Source organism: Camelus bactrianus, chromosome 9, assembly GCF_048773025.1.
Source record: "Camelus bactrianus isolate YW-2024 breed Bactrian camel chromosome 9, ASM4877302v1, whole genome shotgun sequence".
NCBI classification, from domain to species: Eukaryota; Metazoa; Chordata; class Mammalia; order Artiodactyla; family Camelidae; genus Camelus; species Camelus bactrianus.
Window position 1 is genome coordinate 57,096,606 of NC_133547.1, and position 18,525 is coordinate 57,115,130.

An 18,525-nucleotide genomic window follows, 5' to 3' on the forward strand; every position below is an offset into this window, starting at 1 on the left:
CGGGGCGGGAAATGACGTCATCTTTGTGCACCGTCGCTTCCGGTCTGCGTGAGTGTTGTTCTCGCGCCTGCGGCGGGCTCAGGGCCGCTGTTGCCGCGCCTGTGGTCCTTTTTTCGCGAGTCAGCCTCCTTTCCCCGGGACCATGGCCACTGACTCGTGGGCTCTGGCAGTGGACGAGCAGGAAGCGGCTGTTAAATCGGTTAGTTGCTTCAGTTCCATGCGGGGGAAACATACTAGGAGGGCCCAAGCGGACCCTGCTTGGAGTCCAGGGAACTGCCCGGGTTGGGAAAGCGGTGGCCCACACACCTTTAAGGTTTGCCGCGGGGAATCATTTAACCCTTATTTGTGCCTAAAGCTGAAGAAACCAATCTGGAGCCTTTTTCTCTTGTCTGGGCCATTTAAAGACTTTTATCCTATGGCAAATCCGTCCCCGCTATGTATTCTGTCTGTCTTGCCTTGCACCCCCGCTTCTCAGTGGCGATTGTAAGGAAAGACATATTCAAATGCTGATTCTCTCTTTCTGATTTCTCTGTTTTCTGGGTGAATCTGTGTTACTCTTAACATTTTTTTAGATGCATGCTTAACATGGTTGGCAGTTTGTAGCTCTTTGCAGAATAACAGATTAAGGTTTATTTTACATTTGTGCTGGATATCAGAGAATAGTCATTTAAGATAGAAATGAAGATTAATGGCATTTTAAAAGAACAGAATGCACCGAAGTGCTGGACTTGCCTAGAGAACAGGAATCAGAACTCATTTCTGCTGCAGCTTAAGATTATTGGGTTGTAGTAGAAGCAGTATAGAAAATATTGTAGGGAGTGTACTTTGGACTTAAGTACTTAAAGAGGAGAGGCCTTACTTGGTTGGTTTGGGGATTTTTAAGGATACTGACAAGATTAGATCTAGAGCTGGCAAGATTTATTGGACTGCAGAGAACAGAATATATTAGGAGTGATGTCTAAAGAAGAGGAGATGTGTGTGGAAGTTACTCTAATAGTCCAGAGGTAGAGGGCCTATGTTGAATGGTGAAAGTGGAGATGAGGGATTCAGGAGATAACTGTGGAGGTACAAAGATTTAGGAAAAAGAAGAGAAGGGAGATAAAGGCAAAGATTACTGCTTTCAGGCTGGATCTTACAAGGTGTTATTAATAAAAGTGCTAATAACAGGACTAAGGGAGTGGGAGGAAAGGCAGATTTGATATTTAGGATGAAGAGTTCAGGTTTGGCTGCTCCGAATTTGAGGAAAGGAGTACAGTTTGGTTAGCTATCTGTGTTGGGAGTCTTCAAGAAGTGTCCAGATTCGATGATCACTGATGAGGATTCACAGGACTCAGCATATAATTAATTGTATTCACAGCTATGATTTATTACAATGAAAAGCAAAATCATCAGAAGGAAAAGGCCCATGTTGCAAAGTCGAGAGGAAAGCAGGCACAAGCTTCCAAGAATCCTCTCCCAGTTTAATTCATGTTGAATTCATGTTTAATTCCTCTAGCCATGGATGAGGTGTTTTCAGGGGAGCTCGTTAGAGACTCGGTGCTTGGGGGTTCTGTTGGAGACCTAGCACATAGTCATCTCTGCCAAACAGGTACCAAAATTTCAGACTCCTAGAAGGAAAGTAGGTGTTAACATAAACCACAAGTTTTCATAAACATAATTAGTGAACCCCTCAGTAGTTCTGGGGATAGTGGGAACCCTCTCAAAATCCAGGTTCCCCAGATGCCAGCCAGGGGCTAGCTTTGCAAGCTGACTTGCCTAAGGATAGCAGTCAGACTTGCTATGTTAACTCCTTTCTGTACAGTACCCACTTGGAAATGTGGCACTGGAGTTCAGGAGGAATTAGGTCAGAGGTATAAAATTGTCAGTTATCCTCAAATCACAAAGTATTATAAAGGATATGGTTCTGTACTCTAGAGTTTAAATCTAGTATTTAGCATCAGATCTTCCCTGAGTGACAGTTACTGAGAATTGATTTCAAATCTTTTTAAACCTATGACCCTAGTCTAGATGTGATATGAATAGCACAAATACAGACCCAAACATACTTGGTATCTGATTTTAACCACTCTGCTTATTGGGTGGCTGGTATAAGTAAATGTGTTAAAACATTGCTTCCTAATAGTTGGGGAGGACTCTCTCCCCATTTTTTTTTAACCATATAGTCTTGTGTACATTAGCTTAATAAATACAGTTGACTCTTGAATAATATGGGGGTTATGAGCCCCTAATCCTTCCTGTAGTTGAAAAATCTCTGAATTTGTTGAAATTGCCCCTCCATATATGTGGTTCTGCATCATCAGATTCAACCAACCACGGGCTGTGTAGTACCGTACTGTTTATCCATGGATAAATGGACCCTTAAAAGTTCAAACTCTGGTTTTTAAGGGTCATTTGTAATTCGTGGTATTTGGTTATTACATAGCTCTGCTCTTAAGTGTTTCTTTTTATTCCCCTTCAGATGAGTAGTTTGCAGATCAAGGAAGAGAAAGTCAAACCAGATACCAATGGTAAGTCACTAGTAACTATAAGCTATGTGTGTGCTTCACTTTGCACTCATAGCTGCAATGTGGAAAGAAGCTTTCTTTAAGTTTTTTGGGGGTTTTTTTTTTGTTTGTTTTTTTAATGGAGGTCCTGGGGATTGAACCCAGGACCTCATGCATGCTAAGCATGCACTCTACCACTTGAGCTATATGTTCCCCGCCACCAGTTATCTTTTGATAGATACTTGGATTGGTTATATTCTATTTTTTTCTTTTTTTCCAGCCATATTCTTTTTCTCTTGTAAACACTGCTTCGTGGAATAACTATGAACTTAATTCTTTTTACATGTATGCAAATATGTTTATAGGATAAATTCTCCCAAAATGGATATTCCATGGTCAAAAGTATATGCATTTGCAATTTTTAGTAGTATTTTCAAAGTACCCTCCATAGTATTATATAATTTACATTTCTATCAATAAAGCATAAGAATGTCTGCTTCCCTATAGCCTCACCACAGAATTTTTAGTCAAAACCTTGAAGTTGATCTGATAGGTGGATCAGCATTTTCATTTGTATTTCATGAGTAAGGTTGAAAATTTTCATAAGTTTAAAAGAATTTGTATTTCCTTTTCTATTGAGCTTTTTCTCTTCTAATTATGAAGAACTTCATATTTTAACTGTGATAGAAGTTTTAATACTTTTGCCAGTTTTATTTGTCTTTAGACTTTGTTTCTTGTGTATTTTTGCTCTACAAACATTTTTATATAGTCAAATGTATCAGTGTTTTACATTATTGTTTCTGAAATTTGAGTCAGTTTTCATAGTTAGTCTTTGATCCTTTTGGAATTTTTCCTGGTGTGCTTTGTGAGATATGGATCTAAATTGTTTTCTCTAGTGTGTTTCACCTTTTAAATTTCAAGATGGCTACAGATTTGTTTCGATACCACTTTTGTATTAGTACATTTTTCCTCTCTAGTTTGAGATACACTTGTATAATATACTAAACTCAGCATTTTCTCATCTATCAAGTTTCTTTTGCATATTCATGTATCAGTATCATATTTCTCATTGCTGGAGCATTATGACATGCTTTAATATCTGTGAGTGCTGGTCTCCATTCATTGATCTTTTTTAGAGTTTTCTTGGCTGTTCTTGCTTATTTTCCATACATATCCTTTTAGAATGAACTTGACTAGTTCTAAGAAGAAAAAGAATCTTTTGGTATTTCTCCTGAGACATGATACATTTATAACTTAACATCTATATGCTGTTGAGTCTTTACAGAAACCAAATGTCTTTCCATTTTTTTCAAATCCCTTTTTGTGCCCTTTAGGAATATTTTAATGACTGTAGGATATATGATGTCCCCCACCTTTTTTTGTGTGTATATATATATTTTTTTTAAGTATAATCAATTTACAATTTTGTCAATTTCTGGTGCAGCATAATGCTTCAGTCATACATAATATACATTTTCATATTCTTTTTCACTGTAAGTTACTAAAGATGTTGAATACAGTTCCCTGTGCTATACAGTATGAACTTGTTGTTCTCTTTCCATTTCTAAAAGTGGAAATATGTGTTCTACTCTTTTTATTGAGGAGTCTGTCTAGAGGCTTATCAGTTTTTTTATCTTTTCAAAGAGCCAGCTTTTGACAATGTTAGTTTCCTTGAACATTTGTCTTTTATTTCATAGGTTTCTACTCTCTATTTTTTTCCTTTCTACTTACTTTGGGTTTACTTTACTCTTCTTTTCAGAGGTATTTTCTGTTGTTGTTTGTTTTTAATGGAGGTACTGGGAATTGAACCCAGGACCTTGTGCATACTAAGCAAGTGCTCTACCATGGAGCTGTATTGCCACCTGCTCTTGTAGACAGCTGACAGTTGAATCTTGCTTTTAAATCCATTCTAATAATTTCTACCTTTTAGTTAGAGTATTTTATCTATTTATATTTAATGTAATTATTGATGTGATTGGGTTTAGGTTAACAGTTTTACTATTTGCTGTTTACTATTTTACTGTTCTGTTTGTCCCTTCATATTTTATTTCTCTGCCTCTTTTCCTGCCTTTTCAGTTAATTGAATATCTTAGAATTCCATTTTAGTTTATGGACTTTTTAGCTTTATCTCTTTGCATTATTTTATGAATGTTTTAAAGGTTTTTTCATGTAAGTCTCATATTTTTTGTTAACTTTATTTCTGGGTGCAGTATTTTATATTTCTAGATGCTATTATAAGTAGAATCTTTTTAATTATATCTGTTTGTATCTATAAAAGCCATTGATTTCTTTTTATTTTGTACATAGCTCTTTTAATCTTTTGCTGAGATATCTTATTTTGTAGTCATTTTTAAGTTGATACTCGAAGTCCTGTAAGTTTACAATCATATATTCTACAAGTGGTCATTTTACTTTCTTTTAATTTTTAATACCTTTATTTTCTTTCTCATGTCTAATCATGTGTGCTAATACAATGCTATATTTTAAATTAGGATAAGTAAATCAGAGGTGACATATTCTGATCACTTTAAAGTCAGCCAGCATTTCTAGAAATTTGAAATTTTCTTATGCATTAAATTTCCTAGGAATAAAAATCCATTAAACATAAAGAAATGCCAACTATTTACATTTTGACCACTTAAATAAGGTTTGATATTTATATTGTCCCACCTTTTGAGTGGATTTAATATTTGCCTTTCTGATTATGACAACTGTTTTCTTGTGTAGGTGTTATCAAAGCCAATGCCACTCCAGAGAAAACAGATGAAGAAGAGAAAGGTAACTACTCTTTGAAACCCTGTAGCAAGAGATGTTATATCATCCAGGACATGCCTCTCTGGAGCCAGAGGTACTCTTAGTTATATGATCAAGGAGATGAGGGAGAATCAGCAAAGGAGATTGAGAACAGTCAGTCAGATAGAAGGAGAATCAAAAGAGAGTAGTATCCCAGAAACCAGAAGAAGGAAATGTTTCAAAAGTAGGGAATCATATATAGGTAGGTACTAGGTTGGTTAAGAACTGAAAATTGTTCTGTTCAGTTGATTTAGAGTGTAGAAGTCATTGGTGAACTTGACAAGGGCTGTTAAGGTCAAATGGGGAGGTTAAATTAAAAATCTATTCAGTGTACATTTCACAGGGAAGGGGAGAAGAGGAAGTGGAGCTATGAGTACAGACAACCTTGTCAGGGAGTGTTCCACAAAGGGAAGCAGAGAATCAGGGCAGTAACTGGATCGGGATGTGGGGTAAAGGAGGAAGCAGATTTACAGTGAGAGATGTTAAAACGTGTACATGTGCTGGTCGGAATGATCCATTGGAGGGGGAAACTGATAATGCGAGAGAGAAGGTCAGTGCTGGGAGAAATGCCCTTTCAGCAAGAAGGGATGGGGCCTGTTGTACAAGTCAGGGGTTAGCCTCCAGGCACAGATGTCCAAGTTACAGGGGTGAAGGTGGAGAACACGCGCACAAACGCAGGTGGGGGTGAGGAGTGGAGTATAGAAAGGCATCTCAGCCCACTGGAGTTTAGCAGTCAGGAGTTTAAAGTGAGACCTTTTGGTGTGATTGTGTCTTTCTTGCACCTTGCTGGCACCTCAGTGTGGGTACAGACGTGGAGAGAGAGGTTTCACGAGGGTGAGGTTTGCTTGATGAATATGAAGATCTACTGTTTTTTTTTTTTCCTGACAGAGGACAGAGCTGCCCAGTCCTTACTCAACAAGCTGATCAGAAGCAACCTTGTCGATAACACCAACCAGGTGGAAGTCCTGCAGCGGGATCCAAACTCCCCACTCTACTCAGTGAAGTCCTTTGAGGAGCTACGCCTGTGAGTATTCGTTCCTTGGAACAGTTGTTCTTTGCCAGTCCCTACTTTATAACACTTAGCATCTGAGATCTTGTGGAAATTTACTTTCCACTTTTATTTTTCAAAAATCTTAATGTATTTACTTCTTTGACTAACCATGATTCAAAAGTTAAAAAGTATGAAAAAGTTTACAGTGATGGTCTCCTTCCCACTCTTGTCTCTTGGCTATCTAGTTCTCTTCCTCTAGGTAGGGATTTTTAAATGCCACAGATTTATTCATCATAGCTGAAAGTCTTTTTTCTTTTATGCTCTTAGAACTTTCAATAAAATATTGGCTGACAGGTGATTTCTGGATGTCAGGAACATTTCTTATTAGGTAAGCCCTTTTGTTAGACTATAGGGTTTACAGTCTTAAGAACAGTTTATCTGCTTTTATAAAATCTGTCAAAAAGAAAAAAAAAAAAAAGCCTGTTCAGAATTCCCAATACCTACAGTGGAAAGCAGCCTTCAACGTTCCAGAATTTTTTAAAAAATTCAGAACCCTGGATTAAGCATTAAGGGTAGAAATTTATGGCATTGTGCTAAGAATGACTTCTACTGCATCCTTATTTTAAAGGCAGAGAATTATGAAATGTCATACCAAGTGTTTTGTTTCCTTCAGTAAGTTAGTAAAGGGGTGTTTAGGGGTCATTGGTTTAGGTACATGCCACTGTGCTGGGTGTTACGAGTAACATAAGACATAACTACCTCTTGCTGCCTGCCAGGACCAAAATCCCAGAGAGAAAATAGGTGGTAAATAAGAAAGTGGTGGAATAAATGGATTCTTTGTCTTTGTTCAGCAGAATCTATCATATGCCCACTGTGGGCAAGTAGAGGCCACATTCCTTCCAACTGTTGCCACCATTGTAGAGTAAGAGACATTTAAAAGAAGAGAGCTAACTAGAACCAAATCAAGTTGTTAATGAAGCAGTAGCTAAGAACAAGCTTTTTATTTTTGGGGGGGGTAATTAGGTTCTTTAATTTATTTATCTTTTTTAATAGAGGTACTGGGGATCGAACCTAGGACCTTGTGTATGCTAGGCAGGCGCTCTACCACTGAGCTACACCCTCCCGCTAAGAACAAGTTTTTTTAAATGTGGCCTTTTCAGTGTTTTCAGGAAGTTATACTTTCCTGTGTGTATTTCCTCTGTCAAGGGCTTTTTTCAGCAAACCTGTCATCTCTGCTTTTGTTCATAACTGTCAGGGCAGCTGGATGTGCTCTATTGTTTCTTGAACTGACAGTTTGCTTTTCCAAATATCAGTATTTTTTTTTTAAGTTCCTTTCATTGAAAGGACTGGAGCTCTCAGACCAACTATTGCTGAATTTTCCTCTTTGAAAAGTCAAGTTCTCTCTGATTTAGTTATTAGTAGCCAAAGGAAACAAAGAATAAAACCCAAGTCACCTAATATATTTGGTCTACCTTGTACTGAAAATATTTGGATCTGCAAAATAAAAGAGAAATAATGAGCCACTGATAGCTCCTAGATCACTTGAGTCCTTGTTCAGTAGTGACTCTGTTTCCTTGGCAACCAAGTCAGAATCTATTAAGCTTCATAGCCTTTTCTTCCAAATGGAAGTACGTTACTTTTCAAAGTTCTTTGATTCTGAACCAAAGAATCAGCATATACCAGAAGAACTGCCTTTTAGGGAGTCTCTTAAACTCTATGGAAGGCTTAGAGAACAGTCTTGACTTGGTTTAATTTTTCTTTAAAAATAATCTGGTGTGATTTTTGTTAAACACCTTGTCAATTTAGAGGTAGCAGAGAGCTTATTATAAATGCACTGTAAGAGCAACTTTAATTGATACTTGAGGTGTGGCTACTTAGATAAGAAGTTGTTGCTTTTCTAGTCTTGATTTTTAACCAGACATAGTGAGTAAATCTGAGCATATGTAAAGTTCAGTATAACTGAACTCCCCTTATCTGTTTACTAGAAACTGGCTGAATCAATTTTCTTACCTCTTGATTGTCTCGAGTTCTTGCGCAGCTGGCTTTGTAAGATCCATGAACACAAAATGAACTGTGGTTCAATGGAATATCTGCACTGAGAAATGTAAAGTGAAATCCCAGTCTCTAAAGGGACTTCTGTATCTTAGCAGTATAGTAAGCAGTGTTTATTTTTAGCTATGTCCTTTATAATTTATTTTATACTGTGAATTAATAAATAGCATTCTTGCAGTATCCAGGGAACATTTGTCATTCAAGGCCAACCAGATTTGTAGGTCTGCTGAAAGGATGAACTTCTCCAAGAAAGAAAAGAAGGAAACTAGCCTGAATTTTATAAATTGCATAATTGTTTCAGATTAAGATTTAGTATGGAAAGATGTCGGTTTTGTTTTAGATAGTATCTCTTAAGGCACAGGGAAATACGTCTGACAGATGGGAAGTACCATTCTTTGCTAGATGTATGGGAAAATAAAATTCTAGGCCTTTAAAACAATTTCAACAACTAGGAATCCATCCTATCTCTCCTTGGCCTCCTAGGAAACCACAGCTTCTCCAGGGAGTCTATGCCATGGGCTTCAATCGACCATCCAAGATACAAGAGAACGCGTTACCCATGATGCTTGCTGAGCCGTAAGTATCACAGACCCCAGTGCACCTCTTAAGAATTTGGTTTAACCTCTCCCGCCAAGAGCCATAGTGTTCCTGAGCACAAGATGGGCCATTGAGGACAGCATACTTCTTTCAGGGAAACAGCTTGGACAAGTGCAGAGAGACTCAGATGCAATTCAGTACAGTTTCTGCTTTTTCTACTTAATAAAAACTGATAGAGAAAATTGGTGCTGTTAATCTATGCAATTTTAAAAGCTGGGTTTTTAAGTTTTTGAAATTTTTGAGACCTACAAAAAGGTATCATGAGCAATAACCAGGAACATCTTTGCAACCCCATCCTGCCAAAAAGTGAAGTGTTATTAATCTAGTTGACAACTGAAGCCCCCATGTTCTCCTCTCTGTTCACAGCTCTGTCTTCCACCCAAGTGAACCTCATCCTGACGTGGGTCGTCATTCTCTAACTTCTTTATCCTTTTACCACGTATCTTTGTGTCCCTAAGAATCTAAAGAGGAGTTTGCATATTTTTAAACCTTAGATAAATGTTATCATACTTTTTGTAGCAACTTTTTTTTTATTCAACTCTATTATTATTTCTCTTTTTTTAATGATAAAAATGCCACCTATTTCCACAACAAACGTGAAGTGAAATGTGAAAGTTCCCTCTAAAGCATCTGACTTGGTATTTTAAATTTTCCATAAAGATGAGAAACAGGAGCACACAGAAGGAGCCAAGTCCTGGAGACACATATGGCTCAACAGAAAATGTCCCCGGGGACTTGTCTCAGCACAGATCTTACTCTGCAGTCTTAATTTCCATGGGCCCCTTGGGGTACAAAATGAGGGCACTCTAGCTGTGCTAGAGTCTAGAGTGAGGATTTCTTAGTGTGAGCCCATCTAAAAGAATCATTATTTCCCTTAATATTTAAGCAGTTTTTTAAACAACATATAAAGAAATTATCTTTGTGCTCAGTGCAGAAAACCTGGGTAATAGGAGCATGAAGGGGGAATATCCATATTCCTACCACCCAAAAAGAACATTTGGACACTTGATTGTTTTACCTAATATTATTTTCATCTCGGTTCTTCCTTAATCCAGTCCACAAAACCTGATTGCCCAGTCTCAGTCTGGTACTGGTAAAACAGCTGCCTTCGTCCTAGCCATGCTCAGCCGAGTGGAACCAGCAGAGAGATACCCCCAGGTGAGGGCTGGGGAATCCTGGGGGCTCTGGCTTGCTTGTCCTGGGAAGGGTGGCACCATCTGGTGGGAGATTAATGAGAGTGCTCCTGGTGGAGCCTGAATGTTTCTGATGCCTCAGATTGTGGCTCAGGCAAAGCTCCATAGCACACCAGGCCCTGACCTGGGTAGAGTTGAGTTGGAATCAGCAACCTGAAACAGTGGCTTCTGAAGGCATCCACCAAGCCAGGGCTCTCTACTGAAGGCTTCCATCTATAGCTGAGAGGTGGACCTGGTTGACAAGGATGTGGTTCCCTGTACTGTTCAAGTAGTAATGACAGCAGTGTACTTGCTGCTTTAGAGCCTGTTGTCTGTTACTGCAAGGCTCTCCTAAACTCATCCTCTATGATCTGCCTGTCAGTGTCTGTGCCTCTCCCCAACATATGAGCTGGCGCTCCAAACAGGAAAAGTGATTGAGCAGATGGGCAAATTTCATCCAGAACTAAAGCTTGCTTATGCTGTTCGAGGCAATAAATGTGAGTATGAAGGGACAAGACCTATGCCGTGAGTCGGGGTGGGTGGCTGGATGTTTGAATTTTGGAGATGTGATGACCATATTCAACTTTCTGATTCAGTCTGATCTTGGAGCCCAGATCCACTGCTTTTAGCAAATCTATTTAAATACTTGCTGACTTGTTATTAATCCTCTCCACTCTTAAAATAAGATTTTAAGTTTTTTTTTAAAATCACATGGAGTTCTTAAAGTGTGAACTTTTCCACTGAAGAGACAGGGTTTTGGATTTGGCATCCAGAGTTCTGGAAGCTGCTTACTAGGGAGGGCTTAGCACTGAGGATGGTAGGTTGGGTCAGATCTCTTTCTCTAAAAGTTAAGCACAGCATTAGTAAGAGTAATCTAAGAGCACAGACAGTTCACTTGGTCTTATCAAAATCAGAAATCCTTCCAACGAGTCTTTCTTCCTTGTCTGCAGTGTGTAGGGAGTGTGCGTTAGAGTAGGGGGAGGAGCAGGTAGATTAGGGGTGATAGGGAAGTTGTCAAAGTATATAAAACTGCAAATTAATAAGAAAAAAGTAAACATTTTCATAGGAAAATGGACAAAGAGTCCCAGATGAATAGATGCGTCACAAAAGAAGGAATTCAGATGGTCAGTAAATATGAAAAATTGATGAGCCTCACTAGTCATCAGGGAAGCATCAGTTGAAACCACTATATGCCTCTCAGCGGGTAGAAATGAGGGAGTCTGACACCACCAAGTGTTGCCAAGGATGTGGAAGAATTGGAACACTCATGTGCTCCAGTGGGGAGTATACACTGGCACGATCACTTCAGGAAGCAGTTGGCATTACCTAGAAGAAATAGAGACATCCCTTCCACCCAGCAGTTTATAATTCCAAAAGTTCTTAAACTTTGTGGTCTCTTACACTCCTTTAAACATTGTTTTGGACCCCCAAAACATTTTTGTTTCTGCAGGTTATCTCTTGATTTCTGCCCTATTGGAAGCTAAAATTGAGAAATTTTTTAAGTACTTTGGAAGAAGAGAAGAAAATCTGACCTTTCAGATAATTACAGATACTCTTTTTTTTGGATGCCACACCAAAACTTAACAAGGGGTAATTACTTAAAAGTTAGTTGCGATGTGGCATCTGAAATCATATTAATAAACTCTTGGTGCTTTTACATTAAAATTCCTTGGTCTCTCTCTTGCACTTTGAATGCATCTTTTCCCAAGAATGATTTTTTATACCATACCTTAGTCATTTGGAAAATCCTGTCTTACTGAGTTATGCTGATCTTCCAAATGCTGACATGTTTCATTATACAGAATTTTAAATAGCATTTAAAATGCACTAATAATCACCACCAAACTCCTCAGAGGGGTTTATACATGGAGAAATGCTCAGCCTTCTTATAACTGCACCTACAGGTTTTTTCAAAATTTGAATTCTAATTTTCTCTTAAGCTTAAATGTTACCATGACAGCAAATAACAGCTGATTGTTTTCATTGTAGAGACAGGCTCTCTTTGCTAATTTTCAAAAAAGTGTTTATCAGATTCCCCCCTTGATTTTCTATAGTTTGTCAGTCAACAAATGAAAATGACTAGTGCAGTTTACCACATGAATAATCACAAATGAGCTTTTCCTGGAGAAAATTGTCATATTTCAGCATGCAGCAAGAACACTTTAACTAATAGTTATTAAGTTGGATATTTTTGTATTAATGTCTCAAACTGATGGGTGCACACAAATGTAGTGTACCAGAATCTTGTGACAACATGTATCTTCTCTAGATTGTTTTATAATAAATAGCAGGGGACTTCACTGTGTATAAAGAATTAATATATTAACTAATGTATCATTTTTTAGAAGTTCAGTTTAGACTGATGGGCAATGGACAATGAGAACCACAGCGTATGTAAGACTTCATTTAAAACTTTTCCAATAGATAGTTGATGACTTCCAAACTCCCCTTCTCAAATCTTAAACTTTATTTTTAAAATAAAGATATTCACATTTCAAAATTGAAAGGATATATGGAAGAAACTTTTTTTTCTCCCATACCTTTCAACCACCTAGTTCTCTTTCCTAAAGGTACCTAGTACTAACTAATTCTTATGTGTCCTACAGAGATAGTCTGTGCGGCTACAGGCAAATAATCATGTGTGTGTAAATATATAACATGTACATTCACATACACGTACGTATATTATCTGTACTCTTTTTTGCCCTTTTTGGTATGCAAATTGCTCTGCAATTTTTTTTTCACATTTAATAATGTATTTTGGAGATTGCTCAATATCGGTTCCTAAACAGTTTTATACTTTTATTGGTATCTTATATTGGGTGTATCATTTTGCCTAATTAGCTATGTTTTGATACATGCATATCCTTGGATATGTTACTTCACACATATTCATATACGTATAGGATTGATTCCTAATAGTGGAAGTATTGGTCAAAGGCTACAGTGCATTAGTAATTTTATACTTGGCTGTATCCCTCTACTCCCACCAGGTATAATTTGAGAGTAATGTGTATTTTAAAGAGAATTTGTACTGAGGAAAATTATCTACACAATTAGAATATCTAACAAAGCAAGAAACCATGGGGCCAAGATCCTTGGAGTCTAAACTACCAATTCATGAGGAAATTAATGAACCATGAGTGAAGGATGGTATGAAAAGGATGAGTAATGCCAGAGAGAGAGTTCGATGATGGTGAATTATAGGAGAAAGTAGGAAAAGGGAAACTAATACTTATGGAGGGTTCAGTGTGGAGGATTTAATCCCAACAGTGCAGTGACACGAGTGTCAGGATGCCCATCTTGTAGTGGAAGAACCCAGGAATTTTGGATAATACTTCTGTATATTTTGAAATCTTGAGTTAACTTGTTCTACTAGATCTGGAAGGATGGGCAAGGCTTTCTTTTCTAAAGCTGGTTTAGCCATGAAAATACCCACAGACACATCTTGTCTCCACAGTGGAAAGAGGTCAGAAGATCAGTGAGCACATTGTCATTGGCACTCCTGGGACCGTTCTGGACTGGTGCTCCAAGCTCAAGTTCATTGACCCCAAGAAGATTAAGGTGTTTGTTCTGGATGAGGCTGACGTGATGATAGCTACTCAGGGCCACCAAGATCAGAGCATCCGCATCCAGAGGTAGGGACACTTGAGGCAGGAGGAACTCTCCAGACTCCATTTTGCCCCTGCCAGGTTCTTTCCTCCACTGCTCCAGGAGCATTTGTCTGATGGGCCATTTCCGTGTCAGCATGGACCACACTCCCAGCTTGCGCTGAGGAAGGAGACTTAGGGAACTACTGGCACCCCGTCCCTGCCCTGTGTCTGCTCGCACCTCCTTCCTGCAGTGCTCGTCTCCTCTCTGCTGCCTTCCTGGGGGTGTAGGTCACCCTGGCCCGGGAGGCCGTGCTTCTGTACCTCCCAGTGAAACATTTGGGCGGGTCATGCCGAACACCTGGGCCTTCCCTTGCAGGATGCTGCCCAGGAACTGCCAGATGCTGCTTTTCTCTGCCACCTTTGAAGACTCTGTATGGAAATTTGCCCAGAAAGTGGTTCCAGACCCAAATATCATCAAACTGAAGCGCGAGGAGGAGACGTTGGACACCATCAAGCAGTATTACGTCCTGTGCAATAACAGAGACGAGAAGTTCCAGGCCCTGTGCAACCTGTATGGGGCCATCACCATCGCTCAAGCGATGATCTTCTGTCATGTGAGTAGCAGCAGCAGCAGGAGCAGGGGGAGGAGGAGGAGGAGGAGGAGGAGGAGGAGGAGGAGGAGGAGGCGGCGGCGGAGGCGGCCTGTGGGGGAGGAGCTCCCTGGAGGGTGTGGCCCCACCCCTCCCTCTCAGTCAGCTCCACCTTAGTGCTGGGGCCAGGTTCCCTCCACACAGCTGGAAAGGAAATGAATCCCCTACATCTGGCCCAGGACAGATTCTCTCAGATTGTAATGAGTTGTAAGATGAAGACTGAAGAGCTAAACCTTCTTTGATCCCACTTGTTAGAGATAACTTGGAAAAAACTCCAAGTAACATCTAAGGAAATAATTTTAAAGTATTAAGACTATAGGGCAGAAGGTATAGCTCAAGTGGTAGAGCGCATGCTTAGCATGCATTAGGTCCTGAGTTCAATCCCCAGTACCTCCTCCAAAAATAAATAAACCTAATTACCACCACCCCCCAAATTAAAGTATTAAGACTATAGAGTATTTAGGAAAGAAAACATTTGGCTCAAACCACAGTCTTCCTAGATGAACACTAAGATCATTGAGTTATTCATGCTAGAAAAATCGTGGCTAAAAAATAGAGAAAATTTAAGCCTGATCTCCTGACTGAACTCAGCTGAGCCTTTATGCATGTTAATGGCAATAAGCCACTTTTCTGCAGGGGTCTTCATTTTTTTTTTTTACAGGTATCTTCATTTAAAACAATTCTTTTCACTCCAGACCCGTAAAACAGCTAGCTGGCTGGCAGCAGAGCTCTCAAAAGAAGGCCACCAGGTGGCTCTGCTGAGCGGTGAGATGGTGGTGGAGCAGAGGGCTGCCGTGATTGAGCGCTTCCGAGAGGGCAAAGAGAAGGTTCTGGTCACCACCAATGTGTGTGCCCGCGGTGAGCACAGAACGTACCTCAGTATGCTAGGCTCAGGGGAGCAAGAGAAATCCTCATGTGGGGGACACTCTGGTGGTGTGGGGTAGAGCAGGTGCGCTTGGTGGCGACACTGTTTGCTAGGAGAGCCTGTTTAGATTCCCTCAGCAGATGAGAACTTTCACAGAAACCAGGAGTCTTGATTTGGTGGTTTAGAACGGTGCCTGCTCTTCTTGGGGTCCCCAGTGAGGCTTTAGCTGCTTCTCCACATACTTGTACCCAGCAGAGGCTTTGACTGATCTTGTAATTTGGCCAGCATCTGTGAAAGTTCTGTTTTTCCCGTCTGGGTTCTGCCACCTGCCCCTCTGTCCAAATCCCAGAGCTGGCCCGTCCCAGACTCTTCTTCCACCTGAGGTTGGTGTGTGCAGGCCCGAGTGTGGGTGACAGTGAGTTACGTCCCGCCTTACTCCTCTCCACCTCTCCTCCCTGCAGGCATCGACGTTGAACAGGTGTCTGTCGTCATCAACTTTGACCTCCCCGTGGACAAGGATGGGAACCCGGACAATGAGACCTACCTGCACCGGATCGGGCGCACCGGCCGCTTTGGCAAGAGGGGCCTGGCAGTGAACATGGTGGACAGCAAGCACAGCATGAACATCCTGAACAGAATCCAGGAGCACTTCAGTGAGTCCCCTGGAGGGTCCCTGCCCCGCCCTTGCCTTACAGGGGCGAGTCAGGGGGGAGGGGAGGTTTTCCTGTGTCCCTGAGAGAGGCCTTTGTTTCCGTCCCATTCTCCTCCTTCCCTACAACGCAGAAGTTCACAAAGAGCACACCTGGAGAGTTTGGGGCTCAGGGACTTGAATGACAGTCCCCCTTGGCCAGGCTGAGGGGCCCAGTGCTCTGACTGTTGTCAGTGTCCCTCGCTCAGTCACTGGAAGCCTCTGGGGTTCCGTGAAGGATCCCTGTGGCCAGAGGCACAGAAGTTCCTAGGGGGCGGAGACCTGAGTTTCCTCTCTCCCTGCTGTGTGGCCCCTTCCCTGGTGCTTGTCTCTGTGTAACCCCATGTTGATCTCTCTTTGAATTCCATTTCTCCCCCCAGATAAAAAAATAGAAAGACTGGATACGGATGATTTGGACGAGATTGAGAAAATAGCCAACTGAGAAGCTGCAGCAGTCAGTGGTGCCCGCCCTTGGCGCTCCCCCTGCGTGGACACTAGTGCTTTCACGGCCTAGCCCTCGACAGTCACCACAGAGATGAAGGCACGAGTAGAGAGAAACTACCTACCTCATTTTAAATTACGTTTGGACTTGACAAAAATTGTGCAAATGATGGGGGAAGGTAGGAAAAAAATGCATTTTGAAAAGTTTAGTCTTTCTTCCCTCTCCCTTTAAAAGGAGAGGGAAGAAAGACATAGTTTCCCCCAGCTTTATAATAATGTGGTCACTGGTGGTAATTGCTGGCCCTAGGATCTCCTGCCTGTTTTCTGGCCAGGGGTGTTGGGAACAGCTTCCAGCCCCTGAAGAATGAGAGTGGTGTGGGCAGAGGGCAGGAGTGGCCCGGGCAGCACAGCTGTATGAGCCCCATGCATGGATGGAGCATGGGGAGTGGCCCCCCTTCTCTGTCCTTTGTGACAAGAGACTTGACACAAATGTCTCTTGCCCCTGGTTACCTTCCTACTCAAATTCAGAGATGTTCCAGCCCATCCCTTTTACCTGTTTTCTATGCCAGAGGATATCCCTGTTTCTCCCTGTGTGAGCATCTTGGCTACTTGTGTGAACCTCAGATCTGGGGAGAAGCATGGAAGTCAGTGAATCTTCAGAGGGACTGGCCTGGCAAGGGAGATGATCCAGGCCTACCTTCACCACCTGCAGTTGCTCTGTCTGCTCAAGTACCTGTTGTCAGTCACAGCAGCCAGAGGACTTCAGGTGGTTTTCTGACACAACTGGCCCAGTGAGTTGATTCTCACCCATGGGTGTCACACTGCCTGGAGGTGAGCTGCAGAGTTTGGAAAGGAAGTTATGATCAAGTGAAAACTAATGCTGTTCATCCTTAATACCACTATTGGTTACTTTAATTCATACATTGTCTGTATGAATAAGGATGGATAAATTAGAGCTATACCCATATTCATTATGTTAAGAAATTTAAAAATAATTATGAAACGCTTTACTAATCATGATTTGTTTTTACTTGTATTTTTCTGCTTATTAGACTAATATATGCTCATTAAAAAAAGATGTGTGTGTGTGTATATATTAAAAAAACATACAAGTGCTCTATGTCCCTACCTCTCTGGGATCACCATTGCTGACAGTTTGGTGAACTGTTTGCCTTCTGTTTGCATATATCAACGTACTTTCCTTTTACAAAAATGTGAACATTTGTTGTTGTGCAGCCTGCCTTTTCACTTACCAGTGTATCTCTCAAATGCAATGTGGATGTACCTCACTCTCAACAATGGCATCATTCCAGCATGTAGCTGCCCCAGCATTTACTTCATGGCTCCTAGTGATAGGCATCTGGGGGCTTCCACTGTGCTGTGTTGCCCACGGTGAACACAGGATCCAGCTCCTCCCTGCCCCACTGATACTCACTCAGGATGTGTTCCGAGAAGTAGAGTTGTTGGGTCAAAGAGTGGAGACACTTAACATTTTAACACATTGCTGATGTAGCCTGCTGAAAAGTTTTTACCAACTTACGCTGTTGCAGTAATAACAAAAATACCTACTACGTACTTGCCAACTCCCTCTATTGCCAGTTTTTAAAACTGCCTGTTTAAGTAGCAAAAATAGATTATGTAACTGCTTTTTTATTTTTGATTTAGTGAGGTTTGGCAATTTTTCAATTTATTGGTATTATGTATTTTCTCTTTTAGGGGTGCTGCCCATTCTTGTCTCACCATTTTGCTATGGTGTGTAGGGAGGTAATTAGGTTTAACTTACTTATTTATTTTTTAGAGGAGGTGTTGGGAATTGAACCCAGGACCTTGTGGATGCTAAGCAAGCACTCTACCACTTGAGCTATACCCTCCCGTCAACACCATTTTGCTATTGAACTGCCAGTCCTCAACGATTTTTACCTACCTTTCTATTTTAGGGAAATTAGACTTTGTCTTGAGCGGTAGATGTTTTCCTAGTTTGTCTTTACAAAATCATTTTTTCTTAATACTGCACAAAAATTTAATTTTAATGCTGCTCAGATTTTATTTTTTAAGAAATCTAGATTTCATGTCATGGCAAAAAAAAAAGCTTTCCTCAGTGTTATAAATGATTTACTTGTGTTTCCTGAAGTGGCGATTCTTGGGCAGAAGGTTTTCTAAATTTTTGTAGGTCTTCACATATCCTTTTTTCCCAACTTAT

General features: G+C 40.6%; 1 protein-coding gene across 1 annotated transcript; it reads left to right on the forward strand.

Moving 5' to 3' along the window:
- The first annotated feature begins 31 nt into the window (after positions 1-31).
- On the forward strand, positions 32-17,614 carry LOC105073671 (ATP-dependent RNA helicase DDX19A). The gene is made up of 12 exons (XM_074370442.1): positions 32-199; positions 2,459-2,507; positions 5,211-5,261; positions 6,165-6,300; positions 8,803-8,895; positions 9,972-10,074; positions 10,471-10,585; positions 13,549-13,726; positions 14,058-14,295; positions 15,027-15,189; positions 15,658-15,849; positions 16,265-17,614. The coding sequence occupies exons 1-12, from the start codon at positions 143-145 to the stop codon at positions 16,324-16,326; spliced, it is 1,437 nt and encodes a 478-aa protein (XP_074226543.1). The 5' UTR covers positions 32-142; the 3' UTR covers positions 16,327-17,614.
- Positions 17,615-18,525: the final 911 nt, after the last annotated feature.